Below are 17301 nucleotides of genomic sequence, written 5' to 3'. Positions count from 1 at the left end.
TGTTTATGAAATGATAGTAATAATAATACAAAAATAATAATTTGCATATCATTCCTTCAATGCTTCTGGACATGTTTGCATGAATTGCAAATAATCCTGGAAAAAAAATAGAACAAAGCAACATAACGGAAATCGTCCATCTCCCCACTCATCACATCTTTCACAGACTTTTTTATTTAGTGTGGAGGAGGTGAACAGTCACCAGACTACATGCACTGATAGTGTCTCTGTTTGCCTACATTGCGCTCATTCTTCCAAAGGCTGAATCTGTTTACGTCTTGCACAACAAGGTTTGCTTTCAGGGACATTTCTGGCACTATCTTTTGTTTAAACATTAAAAATAGTCTGTGTTGACGGCTATCTGGTCATAACTTAGATCATTTATTTGGACAAAAATGTAAAAAGCCACTTTGCCACATTTGTGTCAATCTAGAAATACAATTTAAATGAACAGGAACATTCAGTGCTGCTCATTTGCTAGTTTATCCTTGTTTTTTTCTGTGGTTTTCGGGAACACAGAAGCACATCCATTCATTTATCAGCCTCTCCAAATAAATTGGGTGAAAGGTCCTCATATCGCTGGATTTTTTTCTTATTTATTGCTTTCCAACACGAACCAGATGTTTGCTCCTGGGCTGTACCCTCCTTCCCCCTCTCACTCCCACCCTCATCACCCCAATCACCCCCCCCCTTCCACCCCTCCAGCTTAGCACCCTTAAAAGTGCAGCGTGTGCCGGCCCTCCTCACTCAGACCTAACTCACTTCAAGGATGGACTGTGCCCTGCTGCTGCTGCTGTGCTTGTGGCCTCTGATGGGGCGCGTGTCTACGCAGGCTGCAGGTAAGTCCCTCTCTTTCACCTGGATAAAGGCGCATGCCCTACACAGCTGGCTCTCTGTATCTCTGTGGAGTAATGAGCTGTGACCTTTGCCTCGGCTTACTCTTCAATTAACACAGTTAGTGCACAGCTGGCCTCCCATGCAGGCATCAGTGCCGAGCTAAACAGAGCGTCACATGACCAGGTGTGTGCGGACCATCCTGGGCCTCGCTGCATGTGTGTTATGTGCTCACATGTACCATACTGTAACACACATGTTTTCATTCTGAGAAGGGAAGGATGGGGAACCCGTCTCCCCCTTTGCCTCCCCTCCTCACAAATGTTCTGTACATTGAGGGTGTGTCAGTACAACATAAAATGCATGAGGTACGTGCAATGCTAAACATATGGAAAAACTTAACTGAAAGAAGGAATGGAAATATACCAACAGCAAACGTATGCTTAATATTGAATGCCCTTTGGCCTCCTTGGATATTTGCGGTGTGTTGGCCACCCACAATGACCTTAGTTTCCTTGAGACAAGAAACAAAGCAGAATTGGGGCACTAAATGTCATTGCTGGTGTTTACAGCTTTAACAGGGGTTGTGACGATGATCTTTTCAAAGCTATTGTAACTGCATGTGTGTGGTATTCCTCCAGGCTCGTGTCCGGAGAGGCTATTGGGGCAGGAGCGGAGGAGGACATGCCCCCGACCGTGTAAAACAGACCAGGACTGTGGCAGCAAGCGCCAGTGTCTCTGCGATGGCCATTGTGGGCTCAGCTGTGTGGCTCCAGGTAACTGTGGGAGTGTTGTCATTAAACTGTTTGTGTTTGCACTCACAGCTGTGCCAACATACATCTGTGTGAGGCTTTTCCAGGAAAATAGAAGCTTTAGAGGCTTCCAAATGCAGCTTGTGTTGTTGAGCTCTTTGCCAAAGCTGATTATATCTATCAACCGTTATTCTTGTCTGGAAAGAGGCCAATTCACTGCAGTGAAGCTTGATATATGACATTTTATTACCAGTCCGGCTCATTTTCAGAACTGATCCCTAGTTACTGTTTGTACATTGTGTGGTTTCTACAGGCCGAACATGCCCCTGGCCGCTTCCTGCTTCAGAGAACATGGAGCTGCGCCTGCTGTCTCCCACTCGCTCCTTCTCAGCTTTGCTTGAAGTGCGCTGTAAACCGGGCTTCACTTTATCCAGCGGCCTGGATGCCACTATTCGCCGTTGCCAAGGTGACAGACAGTGGAGCGGGGATGAGCCCATTTGCACAGGTAGGACTATAGCGCACTTCCATTTGGGTTTACACATATAAATGAAGCACTATTAACCAGCCAAAACTCGACAAATTAACAAATAAAATCAACCCAAAACATGCACAATTGGATTATCCTGCAGCTCGGTACTCCTGACCATGAACTTAGAACCAAGCACTGCACTGCGACTGCCCACTGCTCCTGACAGGTTACCCTAGAGGCATTGATGGGTCACATGCAAAACTACAATTCAACTTTAATAACATATTAGTCTTTAAAAAGTGCATTTCCAGATACTCAAAGTTACTGTAACTGTAGCCACAGCCTCCTTGGCACTGACCGATTGAAATGTATTAGCCAATCTGCGCCTGCACAGCCCATTCAATCAAAACCAGTCAGTCACTCTCACACCACACTCATGCAGAGCTAGGCTGGGTCAAGTGACTTGCCTAAGGACGCAACAGAGCTCACTGCAAAATATGAAAACAATATCCTTTACATTTCTGTCTTTGTCCCATGTTTCTTTCTAATTCAGAAGGCGAAAACTCTGTATGTGTTGCCCAGTAATAGTGACACAAGGAAATGAATAATTTTCACAGTCAGGCTGGATGAGAAACTGCAACACTGGGACACTAGACTTGTCGTCATAGCAACCCGTGGAATAGTGAAAGTGTAGATATAATAACGCAGGACCTTGGATAAACTCTGGAGTAGACAATACAGCTCAAGCTTCGTTATTACGAGAACAGATACGGAGAGCAACTTCACATCATAGGTGACTTTTACAAACCAATCAGATGGCACTGGCTTGAACTCAAAATCAAAGCAGAGAAAATATGTCTCAAAATCCAAATACCTTGCAAAAGCACTTAAAATTTCAAAACTAAATATTGAATCTTTCAAATGATAAAAAATCCTCAACATGGTGTTAAAAACAGGAAGAAGTACGTTCACTTGTACTAATAACAGGCCCAAAAGGCTAAACCGACATTTAAATGAAGTGTAGTAAAGGCAGTTTGAGTACTGAAATGACAGTGTTTTGAGCCCTGGAGAGGGACACCATTCACACATGCTGGGAGGAAAGAAAACACGAGCATGTTTATGTATGTAGGGAGGGAACAACATTATAACGTGATAAAAAGCAAAAAAAAAAAAGTCAGTCCGGCAAAATATGGAGACCAGCTCTTGTTTCCTTTCTCACACACTGAGAACAACCGCACACACACTCTCGCAGGAATCTTAGAGCCAGCGGGGTCCCTAGTCTCCCCCTGCGATTCCAGTCTATTAAAAATAAAATAAAGAGAGAATTGTGATGGATTTGCTGTATGGTCGTGCTGAGAGAGAGGCAGAGGGTGGGTGGATGTTCATTGTGTGTGTGTGCGTTTGAGTCCTATACCCCTGTTGAGATGCAGTGGGCGGCCAATCGCTGTCAAAGTGGCACAAGGAGAGGTATACATTAGCAGTGCATGTGTGAAAGGTGTCATCGTTTTTGTGTGTTGGTGAGTGGGCGACACATCACAGCTGCAGCAGCAGTGCAGTCTCTCGGCTCACGCTGCTCCGGGGCCTTTCTCTTCCTCTCATCCGCTTCCATCTGAGGCCAAAGATAAGGGCTGGCTGCACAAAAAGCCAGCCAAGGACAAGCACTCTGCTCCTGGCTCACGGCTCCTTGATTTGGTTAGTTGGTTGGTTAGTCCAAGTGTTTGTATCTGACCGTTTTGTTGGCAGTCAGAGGAAAGAACACTTTGTTGAAGGATGCTGATTTGAAAGCCTTGGAGAATGGGGGATGCAAGATTACCATGCTATGCTGACTACGACATATCAATCCGCAAATGCAGAAATTATTCTTGTCTAATCTGACTTTGAAATAAATTAAAACATAATCGCACGACTTGACATTAATGCTTACTGAAGTGCAGTGCGGGCAAAGTTGAAGATTTTTGTCTGCATTGATCAGTATTAAAATAAATGTAACACTATCCATTGCTAGATACTTCAATATTATGGAAATGTAGCCTTGCAGATTTAAAAGCATTTTGCAAAAAAAAATATTCAAATACTTCAATTACAAGTACTATTATGAATAGGGTTATGATTATTATCTAACACAGCCTACAGTCACGCTTAGAGTCCATTCAAAATCTGACATTGCTCCAAAGTAGAAATGATATTCCTGTGCTGTGGGTGCTGCTGCTGCTGTGTGGGTGGCCCCGGTGCACGATGCAGGAGAAGGGCACTGTTTTTCGGGCTCTTATCCACAGCCAAAGCCTCTCCAAATTCCCCATCTCCCATAGGCTCCTTTACATCCTAACATTGGATACCTAAGACAGGCCCGAGGCTAAAGCTGTCCCTGCCTTTCAGAGCAGTGCACTCCACAAAGAAGGGGTCACCGCAGCCGCTCTCTGTTTATTATATCTATATTTTTGCAGAAGCGTGAGCCACTCAGTTGTCCTGGAACTTCACAGTTGCCAAGTGTTGCACAATCACAGATAGTGCTGTTTTGGAAAAGGTGAGGGGTGGAGCTTGACCTGTATCCTCATCTATATGAAGGAAGCCATTTTCATTTCCTTTAAACAAGGCACTGGGTCGATTGCTGTTTTAAACAATGTAGAGAACCCAGGTAACAGCGAAGGTAACACCAGAATTTAAAGTTAATAATAATGCCCCGGACTTGTGTCAAGAACTTAATATTACTACCAGTAGCAATAACTTCCAGTCTGTGCCAAAGGCCTCTCCAACCATCATGTATGAGGTGTGAGTTGGTGGTGGTCGGAGGGGCATATTGGCAGCCTCCCATCTGGCAGTATTCACCCAGGGCAGCAGTGGTTTCAATAGTGTTGAATTAATAATTCAATTTGAATCATCTTTGATTGACAAGAAAGGTGCTGTATAGAAGCGATGCATTATTATTAATAGTACTACTTTACAACTCTTATAAATATCTTGCCTGAGGATGCAACGACAGGCAAGAGTGGGCGTCAAACCGTCAATCGTCTGTTTAAAGGGCAACTGAATGACCAAGATGCTGGTGCAGTTCTCCACGGCTCGATGAATCCATGGACTCGATGAGGATGGACTCAATCGAGGAACCTCATTGTCCATCCTCCGTGCGGTACCCATTCGTCACTGACCGGGACAAGCATCAACTGCATTGTGCATGCTGCTGAGAAGGTGCTTGGCTGCAGGCTCCCACCTCTCGAGGACCAGTACACCTTCAGGGTGGGTAGGCCGGATCACAGCTGACCCTTCTCACCCTGGACACGGACTATTCACCCCTCTCCCCTCAGGCAGGAGGCTACGGTCAACAGTTTTTCCCCTCTGCCATCAGACTCATAATTGAAAACAAAAACTCTGTATCAGACTCATGAACGTAATAACCTGTTCCAGGCATTTGCACTGCTCTATTGCACTATGTGGTGCGTCCACACTCATATCTGCTGCAAACACTTAATGCACCTGCACGTCTGTGAATACACTCACACTGTTGTTCTGTCAAATTGTTGTTGTTTTGATCATATTTTATTTCAATCTCCTTTATACACTTATAGTCTTACAGTTTTACAGTTATGTGTTTTATGTTTTTTGTTGCACAATCGAAAAAAAAAAAATCCTAGTTGTGAGCAATGGCCAAAAAACAAAACAATTCTGATTCTGAAATGAGCCTCTGTTGTGAATGTTTGAGGTGGAGGATAACTAAATGAAACCACAAACGGTGCTTTTTGGCCATCCTGTGATTTGTACATGTAATTACAGCTCTCTCTGTCTCTTACCCTTTGAAGAAATCTCTGAGACAGCAGAAGCCAGGACCTGCCCGCTGCCTGAGGAGGTGACAGACACATTCAGCATCCACGGAGACGCTACAGTAGGCACCTCCATCAACTACAGCTGCCTCTCTGGGTGAGCAATCCAGCGATATGAAAAGCCTGTAAGGAAGTGTGAGGACAGAGATGATGTGTAAAAATGGGCTGAATATGAAACTCCGGAGGTGTCGAAGATAGACAAGTGATGACTGACAAATTACAGGAAATTAATTTGCTCTTTCATGCAGCCAACACTCCCCCAACTGAGCTAACTGGGTCATAACAGTCTAATCTGGTATTGACTCCCCTTTAGCACTGACTCATCCTCATCATAAGACAAGCCTGAGTGGATGTGTCATGCTCTAAATAGAGAGGGGATGAAAAGAAATAATTTGCACCTTTTTTTTTTTTTAAGACATGTACTTTATTTTATTGTATTCCTTTTTTTGCCTGAAATAGACTAATGGGTCACTGCCATCTGTGTCCATAATTTCTGTGTCTTTCTGCAGAGCGGACATAGTGGGCAGCAGCGAGAACTTCTGTCAGGAAAACCAAACCTGGCAGTATCCCCATCCCATCTGTAAGAGTAAGTGCCAGTACTTATCATATTTACTTACATGTTCACACAATATCTCAAGTATAATCAATGCATCTTTGAGTTCAGGAAACATAAGTTAAAATATAGCCAAATGATGTGCATAATATGAGCACAGCCTGAAGCCTTTGGGACCCGGTGTGTAGTCTTACAGTGCCATCTTGTGGTGAAACTCGTGAACTGCAGTGTCTACAATTTGCACAGCTTTGAAGCATGTCTCAATCTCTCACATCTTCCTCAGAGGTGTACTGCCAGCCTCCACGAGAGGTGGAGCATGGATATGTAGTAGCAGTCCAGAAGACAGAGTATGAAGTGGGATTTGAAATTCACTTTCTGTGTAAGAAGAACTTCCGTTTGGACGGTCCACAAAAAGTGATTTGCCTCCTAAACGGCACCTGGAGCGAAGAACCTCCCCACTGCAGAAGTAAGTAGGCCCGTATTAACAGGTGTCACTCTCAGAACAGAATGCACTTAATGTAAGGATGAAGACAAAATTAAAGGAGGGATGCATCATGAAGGACGTGTTCATTTTTCTCTTTCCTATGCAGCCCGCTGTCTCATTCCTGCTGAACGTAGCCGGGTGGTCATTGGAGGAGTGAAGCGTTGGCCGTTTGATGTCACGGATGCCATGGTTCCTCACGGGGAGAATGTAACATTTTTCTGTAAACATCCCCATAAAATGTGCAGCTTCACTGCAGCCCAGACATGTTTTGATGGACTCCTGCAGCCTCCGGCCTGCTATCTGGGTAAACTCTGTTTTTGTGGTTAAATTCTTTATATAGGCCTTGTGTACATGCTCATGTAAATGCCTTTGCTTCCAGAGCCCACCTGGCTGCAGTATAAACTCTTCCCTCATCGCCTAGTCTCCGAGATCGAGGCTTGTGAGCCGGATGAGATGGACTGATGACCTTGACCCACCTGAACTGAGAACAGTATGTCACAATAAGAGCCTCTCCTACACACAGTATCCGTCCTATCCTTTGCCACTATATCTATAACAGGTGTGTTAGGCAGACCGGGCCCCTGCCTCCTGTGCTTACTTTCTCCTGCATTGTGCATTAGCATAACTTCCCCAGGCTCCCTCTGTCATGATGATCTCAATCCTGTTCATTGGATACAGAACAAATCAATGATTTTCCTTTCAGAAAGTGACCTTTTATTGTGAACTGGCCGAAGTACACTGTAATAACACCCACTTTGTGATAATATGTAACATTTTTACTTAATCCAGATTTGTGCAATTTTGGTTTTGTGTTGACATGTTTTCTTTATCGGAGTGCACTGTGAATGTCTATATGATGATGTAGCTACATAACATAAACCACAAATTGAGGCATTTTAATGCAACTGTCATTGTGTAAACTCCTTGACGCATCAGGTCTAAAGGCTTGTAAGTTTGGACAGTTTTGAGAATGTAAAATAAACACATCTGGGAAATGAACATGCTTGGTGAGGTTTTGTGAAGAACGCCTGGTGCCTTTCCTATTGCACTGCCTGGATGTCTCGTCTGCTCAGGCTGCGGGTTCAACCTTACCCATAGGCTGAACATGGCTACTGCTCGGACCCGGTAGGCTGCGACACCATAGCAACTCCCCTTGACCCCTCCCTCCTCCAGCATTCGCAGCATCACCCTTTACACCGCACAGTCATATTTGGTCCTCCGGAAATATCCACAGCACGGGTAAGCCAGTCCCTATGCAGCAGGCTTATGGGTGGAGTATAGTTTAAAATACAGTTTTAAATGTATGGGGGACGCGTCTCACACCGCGTCCGGCTGCTGCGGTGCATGACAGCGCGCGGGGAAAGTTTGTCCTCACGCAGCCGGGTCGCGCTCTGGTTGTCTCGGACCCACGGCTCTAAAATGGCTGGCTGTAGGTCCGAGGAAGCCGAAGCGGAGGATTCGCTCCACCACACAGCTGTCTCCGAGGATCTCCTTCTCCGCTAGAGCCAGGGGGGAGAGACGCGATAGTGATGCTGTCGTCCTGGGTCCGAGAGCTGTCAACGCGCACGTTTCAAATCAGAGACCAGCGGTGATTCGGACCGTGGACTATGCGTAATGGCGTCCTCCATCGACACAAGGCTACTTTTCGATTTACCATTTGAGATTATAAGGGCATTTTCGCTTCATTAGGGTGCAAGCATGAGGAATTCAAACATTTTGGATGGAGTGATGCGTGCGCAAGTCTGAGAGAAACGCTTACCGATAGTGTCGCCGGTGAGCTGCCATATGAACCTGTAAAAATAAAATGGACAGGGTTTATACCGGTGCCAATGTAAATGCACTGATTATTATTAATGTATCAGAAACATTTAAATGACATCGGCCCTATGTGTTGTATTGTTTTGTTTGCTTGTACTTGAAATATAACTATTTCTCATTTATCAGAAGTTTAATTAATTATTTTTATATTGGCCTGATATAGCCCACTTGTAAACTTGACCCCAAGAATCATCCAACCTAAACTCCTTCTAATATATTAATTTCTGTTCATATATTTACACATTTTAAAACAATGTTATGTGTTTTTTTCACCTTAACATAATAATTAACACTGTCTTGTGTACTTTCCCCCCCAGAAATAAAAGAGGTATGCCCCAAAATGGACTCTCAGTTGGCTACAGTCCTGACCAGTGGCAGCCTAAATGTTCAAAATGGCAGCCAGTGCACACAGATATCAGGGGCCCTTGCAGAGGTTTGTTTGGACCCAGAGGGCGACGAGACCTCCCCCTGCTCTGGACCAGGTAACGTCCAGCCATGCCCTGTGAAGATTGCGCTGACCATCAGGCAAGATTCACTGTCAATCAATGGAAAAAAGCCAGAGGGGGGCGGGACTTCGAAGCCAGCGTCTCAAGAGACAAGTAAGACTGGTGGATTCAGGGAACCAATTACTGTCAAGACCGGTGTGCCTATCCTGCCCAGGGAGCCAATCAGAATCCGAATAGTTGCTCCCCCACAGTGCAAAAGGCCAATCGCAGGCGCCGCCATCCGCCTCACCAAAGACTTGACCCTCTCCTCTTTGAAAAGGCCTGTAGTGCTTCCAGCTGGAGAAGTCATCCCAGATCATAACGGGACTAAAACACAAACAAGTGTTAAAAGTGAGCCTCAAATCAAGGAAGTCACTCCTACGGCTGGAGCGGAGCTGTTGAAATGCAGAGATGCCGGCAAAAATCAAATGCACAAAGACAGAGATAAGAAAATTCATAATATTACAAAAACTCCTCTTATCTCCACGCCCGATACAGTCAAAATACTAACCCAGCGAAAGATTAAAGAGGAGCGAGAAGATCTAGACGAAAATATTCCTCTGTTTTGGGAGAAACTGCAATTGAACGGTAGCGCCTTACATGATGTGGAAATGGCAGAACAGACAGAGCCACTGGACTTAAGCCTACCGAAGAAACGCGAGAGGAGGTGTGGGCGCTTGATGGACGATTTTGGTGGCGAGAGTTCACTCATAATGGAGGTGGATGAGTACGAAGGACAAGGAGACACAGACATAGTGGAAGATGACAATGAGGGAGAGTTTTTTTATACTGAACAATCACAAATGTCCCCCCCGTCTTTCCTCTTTGACCCATCCATAGACTGCAACACAGAAGACCTCCTTCTCATTGACGACCAAGGCATCCCGTACACCCTCAGTCCCGACGGACACAAACTACCCCAAGTAGATATTTCCAAATTGGAGCAAATGAATTGTTTAGATAAAGACGCACATGGGTTTTCGTTAGAGGAAGGCCCTAATGTCAGTAAAAGTTCAGACAACGCACCACTAAAAGCACCTTCTGATGAGCCAGCTGCAGTCAGTCCTTCCCTCTCGCCCACATATCAGCAGGTAGACATCCCTTCTGGAAATGGCGATGCACTTCAGGCCGCTCCAGAGGGAAATCCTGCTCTGTTGCAGCCATCCACACTATCGCTCCCTGGTCAGTCTATCCAAATCCTTGCCAATTCCAACAACACCCCTATCCTTTTCCTCTCCTCCACCCCATCCTCTGCTCCGGTGAGCCTGTCCCTGCCAATCTCTCAAGCCCAATCCGCTCCGATGCTACTGCTCCTCTCCCCCGTCGCTTCTTCTTCTCCTGGAGAGCAGGCCACTACCTCCACAGCCATAGCACTCCTGGATCCTGCAACCGGGCAGGTGTCGCAGATTGCAACGTCGTCATCCCTGGGTCAGTTAGGTGTGGCCGGACCCCCTCTGTCCCATCCCGTGATCCGACTTAGCCCAAATAACCCACCCATCATCCTCTCAGGCAACACGGTCCTCAGCTCACTGTCAGTTCAAGAGGCAAACCTCGCCCTCCCGACAGACAGTACTGCCGTCGCAACACTCACTCATGATCCTTTAAACTCTTCCGGATCCACGCCACACGGAAACAAAGCCATATTTCCCGAAGACACTGAAGAAAAGCTATTGACCGCACCTGCTTTAAGCTTTGATGCCACCTCTCAGCCCGGCAATGACAAGGAAGTCCATTCGCCATCCTTAGACATCAAACCCGATCTGTCTGACCCCAAACTTGAGCATTTACCGCTAAACGACCATCTTTACTACAACTGTGCCGCTGCACCCCCATCCCCGACGCTTATGTGTGCTACCAAACTGGAGCCCTTTGACCCGTTAGACCCGCTCTCTCCGGACTGGACCCCCGATGGCCAGGCGTCCCGTAAGGTGCTGTACTGCCAGCTGTGCCCGCGGGTCTTCTTCTACCTGTCCGATTTGGAGCGCCACGCCATCACACACTCACAGAAGAAGCCCCACGTGTGTGCGCAGTGTGGCAAGGCTTTCAAACGCTCAAGTCACCTACAGGTTAGTACACAACATTTACAATGAATTAGACTAAAGTAAAATATAGCAATAGTAGTAAGCTTTCAAGAGAAGTTGCTGTGAATATTTGTGCGAGGCCATGTTCTACTTCAACAAGGTAAAGTGCCGTATTTGTAGTGCATACAAGGTATACGATAAAATTAAGTAGAGTAAGTTATATTTTGTATAGCTTTTTGCTATGACATCAATTTATTTATTTGGTTGGGACAATGCATGTTAACCTCTTAAGCCCTGCCTGAACCATGCATTTTCTCCAGTTTGGTTTTACCCAAATCTAGAAGCTTTTTGAAAAAAGGGTCAAAATAGTGTCCAAAACTAATGTAAAACCGCAACAAAAAAGTGATTAAAAATGTGCCGGAAAAGCAACAATAACACAATAAAAATGCACAAAAACACAACTTAAGAATGATGGAAAAGCCACGAAAGAGTGACCAAAGATGTGACGAAAATGCACCAAAAAAGCCACGAAAGAGCAACAAAAATGGGATGAAAACACGGCAAAAAAGTGTCAAAAAAGAAATGAAGAAAGCAAAAACAACAAAAACACGATAAAGAAGCATTTAAGAAGGGATAAAACCATGGCGACAACGTGACAAAAAGTTTTACTGGTCTAATGAGCCGTTACACTGTTGCTCTCCAGTTCAGCTTTAGATTTGGGTCAAACTGAACCGGAGAAAATGCGCTTTATCAAAGCCTCCACTTTGAAGAGGTTAATGAACATACAGTACATGGGACTCATGCGTGTAAACACGCTGGACTGTAGTCTTGGGCTAATTTGCATCCGACGTCCCCACTCGCTCTCTCAAACACACTCTCATTCACTCTAGCCTATTGTACATGTTTTTAGTGGTAGAGGAAACCGGAGTACCTGGAGGAAACCTACACAGACATGGGGGAAACATGCAAAGTCCACACAGCAAGGCCCCGTTCAGGTGTGAAGCACTAACTGCTGCGCCAATCAAACTCACATGCATATAGACACACAATAACTGATCAAATAAGCGACTAACTTGTCTAGTTTGTTGTAAAGGGCGGCCGTAGCTCAAAGGTAGAGCAAAGGTCTGAGAATCAATCCCTGATCTAATGCTGCAACTAATGATTATTCTGATAATTGATGGAGTTTAGTTTTGTTTACTTGATTAAATAATGTAGAGTGAAGAACAAAGTGTGGTGTAATTTACATTTATATATACCTATTACACAGTAATAGAAACCTAATAGGAGAATACTGCTGATAATTTTTTTCCAATTGATCATCAGAGTCAAAGATGTGGGAATTTTTCAGATTTTGAACCATATGAAGCTAAACCTGTGTCATCTGAGGTTGACAGAACATTAATAGACAAATGTGAGACAAATGCGTTTTCATCAAACATCAAACATTCTTGTTTTGAGTTCCTGATTTGTGTTGTAACATCTTAAAAATCAATGTCAGAATTATTTGTGCATTCCTGCCCTGATCCCACCAGTACATGCAGCTGTTGTGTCCTTGGGCAAGACACTTCACCTGAATATGCATGTGATAGTGAATGGATAAATGTTTCTTGGATGTAAAGCCTTTTGATCTAAAAATCAAAGTCTACACAGTAATTGCAGTGAAATAAATGCTAATGAAATGTGTGTCTTGACAGCGGCACAAGCACATACACACGGGCCAGAGGAACTTTGTGTGCCCCATCTGTGCCAAGCGCTTCAGGGAGGCGGGAGAGCTGCAGCGCCACCAGCGGGTGCACACCGGAGAGAAGCCGTACCAGTGCACGCTCTGCCACACGCGCTTCGCCGAAAGAAACACGCTGCGCAGGCACACCAAGCGCAAACACCCCTACCACCAGGCCGCCATGGAGATGCTGAGCGAGAAGAAGAATGGAGGAGGAGGAAGAGAAGCATCCGCCGTACATGAGGAGGAGAGTGCGGAGTGGTACAGCTCCTCTGTGTCACATTTGGACAACTCTGAGTCTGAGACAGAGGCATAAGAACATGGCGGACCCCTGTTCATCCAGACAGATTTCACTGACATTCACAAAGGGAGCACTTTCATTTATATAGTATTTTATTTATTATTACATTATATTCCCATTCCACAGAATAGGGCCAAATGCTGGATTATCAGTCATGTATGATTTTGAAGGAAGGGAACACATATTTTCCCAATTGAAAAATGTCTAATTTATAAATCCTATGAATTTATCAAATTTGCATTTGATGCAAAAGAAGATATAGAACCATAAATATAAAAGCTAATTTATTGTGTGCCAGAATTGTATATAGAAATAGTCCTATTGTAAGAACTGCACTAAAATGAAAGAATTTATCTTTCACACTGTCAGACACTGTGAGTCATTTGCACTTTTTGTTTACATTTTGTTCTCCTGTGTGGATTGCAGCCTATTTTCTGTATGTGATCTTTGTCCCTTGACCAAAAGACTTTATCATAAGCTATTATAAGGTATATTCACAAAATGCTTTATGCAGAATTGCGTAATTTATATGAATTAAATTTGTTTAATGTTTAAAAAAAAAACACGTTCCGTTTTCTGTCCTCAGTCCAGCTATAAACAGACGTAGAGCCCAGTCAATGTTATAAGAAAGCCTGACCTGTACCCACCTGATCACCATTTGGACTGCCTTCAGGAGGTTTTTCTCTCAGCTTGTCTATATAAACCATGGCGCGCAAGGTAAGGTGTTGAACATTGTCCTACCTTGAAAGAACAGAAGAGAAGCATGATTAAAAATGAATCCTAAAACTATCAAACTCATCCACGTGTTTGGCCTGAGCCCCGCGGGTCACGAGCTAATGTTCGTAACATTGAAGCCCGAAAATTGGCTTTTGGCTTCTGAAATGGCTTATCATTGGCTTCAACTGGCTTAACATTGTCTCGATTGGAGCTACAAGTCTACAATGTAATGTGCGTATCTTCCTACATTCTATCAGCCCATGTCAGCATAATAACCACTAGTATTTACCCTACTCTTGCTTCCTGTGTGAAAGGCCAATTACCTGGATGTAATTGACTCTGTGGTGTTAAACCCACGTATGTGCTGCGTGCCCTCTTAGTATCCTTTATCTTCTGACCTGTCAAGAACAAATAGGTCTGAACTGACACAAAGCACATCTCTTTGGCCTAATTGACACCAGTGAGCCGCAGATTTGCTGACCCTACATTGTGGTGCCTACAAGGTCCCATGTGCGCAGTGCACTTGTTGATGAATATTCATAACACCGACCTCCGCTTTGTGTCGGCAGTCTAAGTAGGCCTTGTCTTTCCATGAGAACAGAACTACATTGGTCTTTTGGGCCCGAAACGAGATGTCCGAGGATACAAAGAGCTTCAAAGTGCACCGACTGACAGACATGGGTTAAACTGTGCGCGCGTAGCCGAAAAGGCCGTGACAAGGCGCGTGGCCAAGTGACTGATGCTGATAGAATTAAAGTCAGTAAGGCAAGAAAAGTAGCCTATTCAAGAACGCAATGATGACTTTATATTCATCACGGTTTTTTCCTCATTTGACGGAACTAAACGGTAAAGGCACCATGTGAGATTTTGGTTGACTCCCTTGGGGTTGTCGTTGCAGACTTTGGCCATCTGAGGGCAGACTTACGCTTCAAATACGGCCCAGAGCGATGCCCTGTCATCGCAACTGACATATGCAGCTGCTCCGCTCGAGTCTAGATCTATAGCGCACAGGAATTTGTGGCATAAGATGGATCTGCTTTGATTTCAAATGGCATTTGCAAATGCAAGAGTATTAAGGTAAAGTTTGGGAAAGTACAAAAAAAAAAGAAAAAATGGGAATGTGGGTGGCTTAGGAGGGGCCCAGAAACATCCCCCTTAAATCTTCTATCTGGCAGCAAGGCAGATGGGTCACAGACTGATTTTTTTTTTTGCAGGCTCTTGTTGATTTTAAGCCACATTTGTAATTAAAATAACAAATGCTATAAGTGCAGATAGAAAAAAAAAAATACAAATAAAAATAACCACTCATTTCATATGAGGCTTTTGTCACACAGACTATGAGGACATAATCTGTCGTATGGTTTATTGTTGCTTTTTTTGTTTAGTTAACACAGAACTAAGTTGAGAGAGATAGAGAGAGGGGGGTGGGGGTGGGGGGTGGGGGGGTGGGGGTGCTGAACAGGTGCTGGTCTGAAAGGGAGTCCCTGAGTGTCACTGAACCAGAAGAAGAAAAAAAAAGGGGGGGTGGGGGTGTTGCAGTTACCTCATCTTGTCTGTCATCTCAATCATGTGCCACTTGTTAGTTTGACCTGTAGGTCTGCTGATAATTACTATAAGCTATTGATGTATTGTTAAATAGGAACCTTACACAGCAAAATGAAGAATGGACTGAGGGAGCGAGGCTTTAGCGGTCGCTAGCCTTGACCGAATAGAGTGAAAATAAAAATTAAAGCGTGAAAGATTAAAATTAGGATGATGTTGCGCATGTTAAGACAAGGGTCAGAATGACAAGCCTATGTTCAATAATGACTTAACCTCTTAACCCCCACCTGAACGAGCACATTTTCTCCAGTTCGACTTTACCCAACTACCCAACCCTACCACATAGCAAAAATACGATGAAAAAGTGACAACAACGTGAGGAAAAAAATCTAGATCAGTTTTGTAGGTCTAGGCGTTGCACTGGCCTATAGGCTGTAAGCTCCAGTCGAGAAGCTTTAAGATTTGGGTAAAGTCGAACTGGAGAAAATGGGTAAAGAGGTTAAAGAGGGGCAAAAAAGTTTCAAAGTCCATAAGAGCCAGGAACCTCCGGAGCCAGCCACCATTTCCTTGCGGTTACAGGAAGTAGAATAGGCCACCAAAAGTCCACACTTAGGAACTGTTAGTGTTTGGGGACAGTGTTTATGTCCATTCATTTGTGCTACTGCAGAACATAGCTGTTTTACGACCAAATATGAGCTGCTGACTGGTAATGGACATTTCATTTGTAATAACATGTTTTTCAGTGAAGGACATTTTCAAGCTTTACATTTTTTTTTTAGCATTTGTGGAGATAACAGCAAGTCTTCTATAAAATCTTTCACAGAAATAAAGGGAACTTTCTTTTGTTAAGTATATTTTGGCCTAATGCATTTTTTTTTAACTCCATGGGTTTGTCAAAGGATGAAAAACAGCTTTTATCATCGCTAACAGATGTAATAGGTCCCGGATTAGTCAGTGGTCCGCTCTGTTAAAGTGAAGTTCCTCCAGATTTCATTTTGTGTTGTTCCATTAAGTTCCATGGAAACTGGCCGTCTCTTAACTCAGTGTGCTTTCAATTTAGAAATGTTGACGTCAGAGTTTTCTTTTTCTGTGCTTTTTTAAATATCACGTAATGATCCATTTATTTCTTTGCTCCAATTTGCTCATTTTATTTCATTCTATAAACAAGCACTGCAGAGACTTGACATTTAAGACCTAAATAGAAGAACATGTCATTTAAATGTAAAAATGTTTTACGCCAAGGTGTTTAATTAGTTCAGGAAGCTTTAGAGCTGTGAAAGCACATATTGAAGCTTTAATTTCAGATGATATTGTTTCATAGTTCAGTTTCCCCCCCATAAGGCCATTTCATGATATTTTTATATTTTTAATTGGGAGGCAGCGTGTTCCAAAGGTTTGATCCCAGCTCTCACCACCGCATTAATGTTGCCGCTGTGTCCTTGGGAAAGACTCTTCACCCGCCTTGTTCCCAGTGTCTGTGTGCACTGTATGAGTGAGCGTGTATTTGTGAGTGTGAACAACAGATGTAGTACTTGTCTCATGAGCGTTGATCTGTATGCACATGCCACCACAAGAGAGTAAATAAGTAAATAAATAAAACGTCGACAGCCAATCCTGTGGTAGAACAGCATGCAGTTTGTGTTGAGCTACATATCTGAAGGAATAAATGGCACTAGAGACATTAGTACAATCCATTTTATTAGTTTCACGTCAGAAAGAAGGTGCATTAAAAATTCATGTTGATATTTGTTCTTGAAATAAGTTGAAAAATCCATCTATCAAACAACACA

At 44.0% G+C, this 17301-nt stretch overlaps 2 protein-coding genes across 2 annotated transcripts; both read left to right on the top strand.

Moving 5' to 3' along the window:
* Positions 1 to 758: 758 nt before the first annotated feature.
* On the top strand, positions 759 to 7649 carry ntd5 (ntl-dependent gene 5). Its single transcript, XM_079562209.1, has 8 exons — positions 759 to 839; positions 1476 to 1610; positions 1900 to 2091; positions 5850 to 5967; positions 6380 to 6456; positions 6707 to 6889; positions 7014 to 7211; positions 7287 to 7649. Exons 1-8 carry the CDS (start codon positions 770 to 772, stop codon positions 7367 to 7369), a joined length of 1056 nt encoding a protein of 351 aa, XP_079418335.1. The 5' UTR covers positions 759 to 769; the 3' UTR covers positions 7370 to 7649.
* A 421-nt stretch (positions 7650 to 8070) lies between these two features.
* Positions 8071 to 13663, top strand: LOC306967262 (uncharacterized protein). The gene is made up of 3 exons (XM_079562208.1): positions 8071 to 8146; positions 9043 to 11276; positions 12926 to 13663. Exons 2-3 carry the CDS (start codon positions 9066 to 9068, stop codon positions 13265 to 13267), a joined length of 2553 nt encoding a protein of 850 aa, XP_079418334.1. The 5' UTR covers positions 8071 to 8146; positions 9043 to 9065; the 3' UTR covers positions 13268 to 13663.
* The last annotated feature ends 3638 nt before the right edge of the window (positions 13664 to 17301 follow it).

This window comes from Gobius niger (assembly GCF_951799975.1).
Source record: "Gobius niger genome assembly, chromosome: 8".
NCBI lineage: Eukaryota > Metazoa > Chordata > Actinopteri > Gobiiformes > Gobiidae > Gobius > Gobius niger.
Note: the sequence above shows the minus strand (reverse complement) of the source record. Positions and strands in the feature narration are given on the sequence as shown.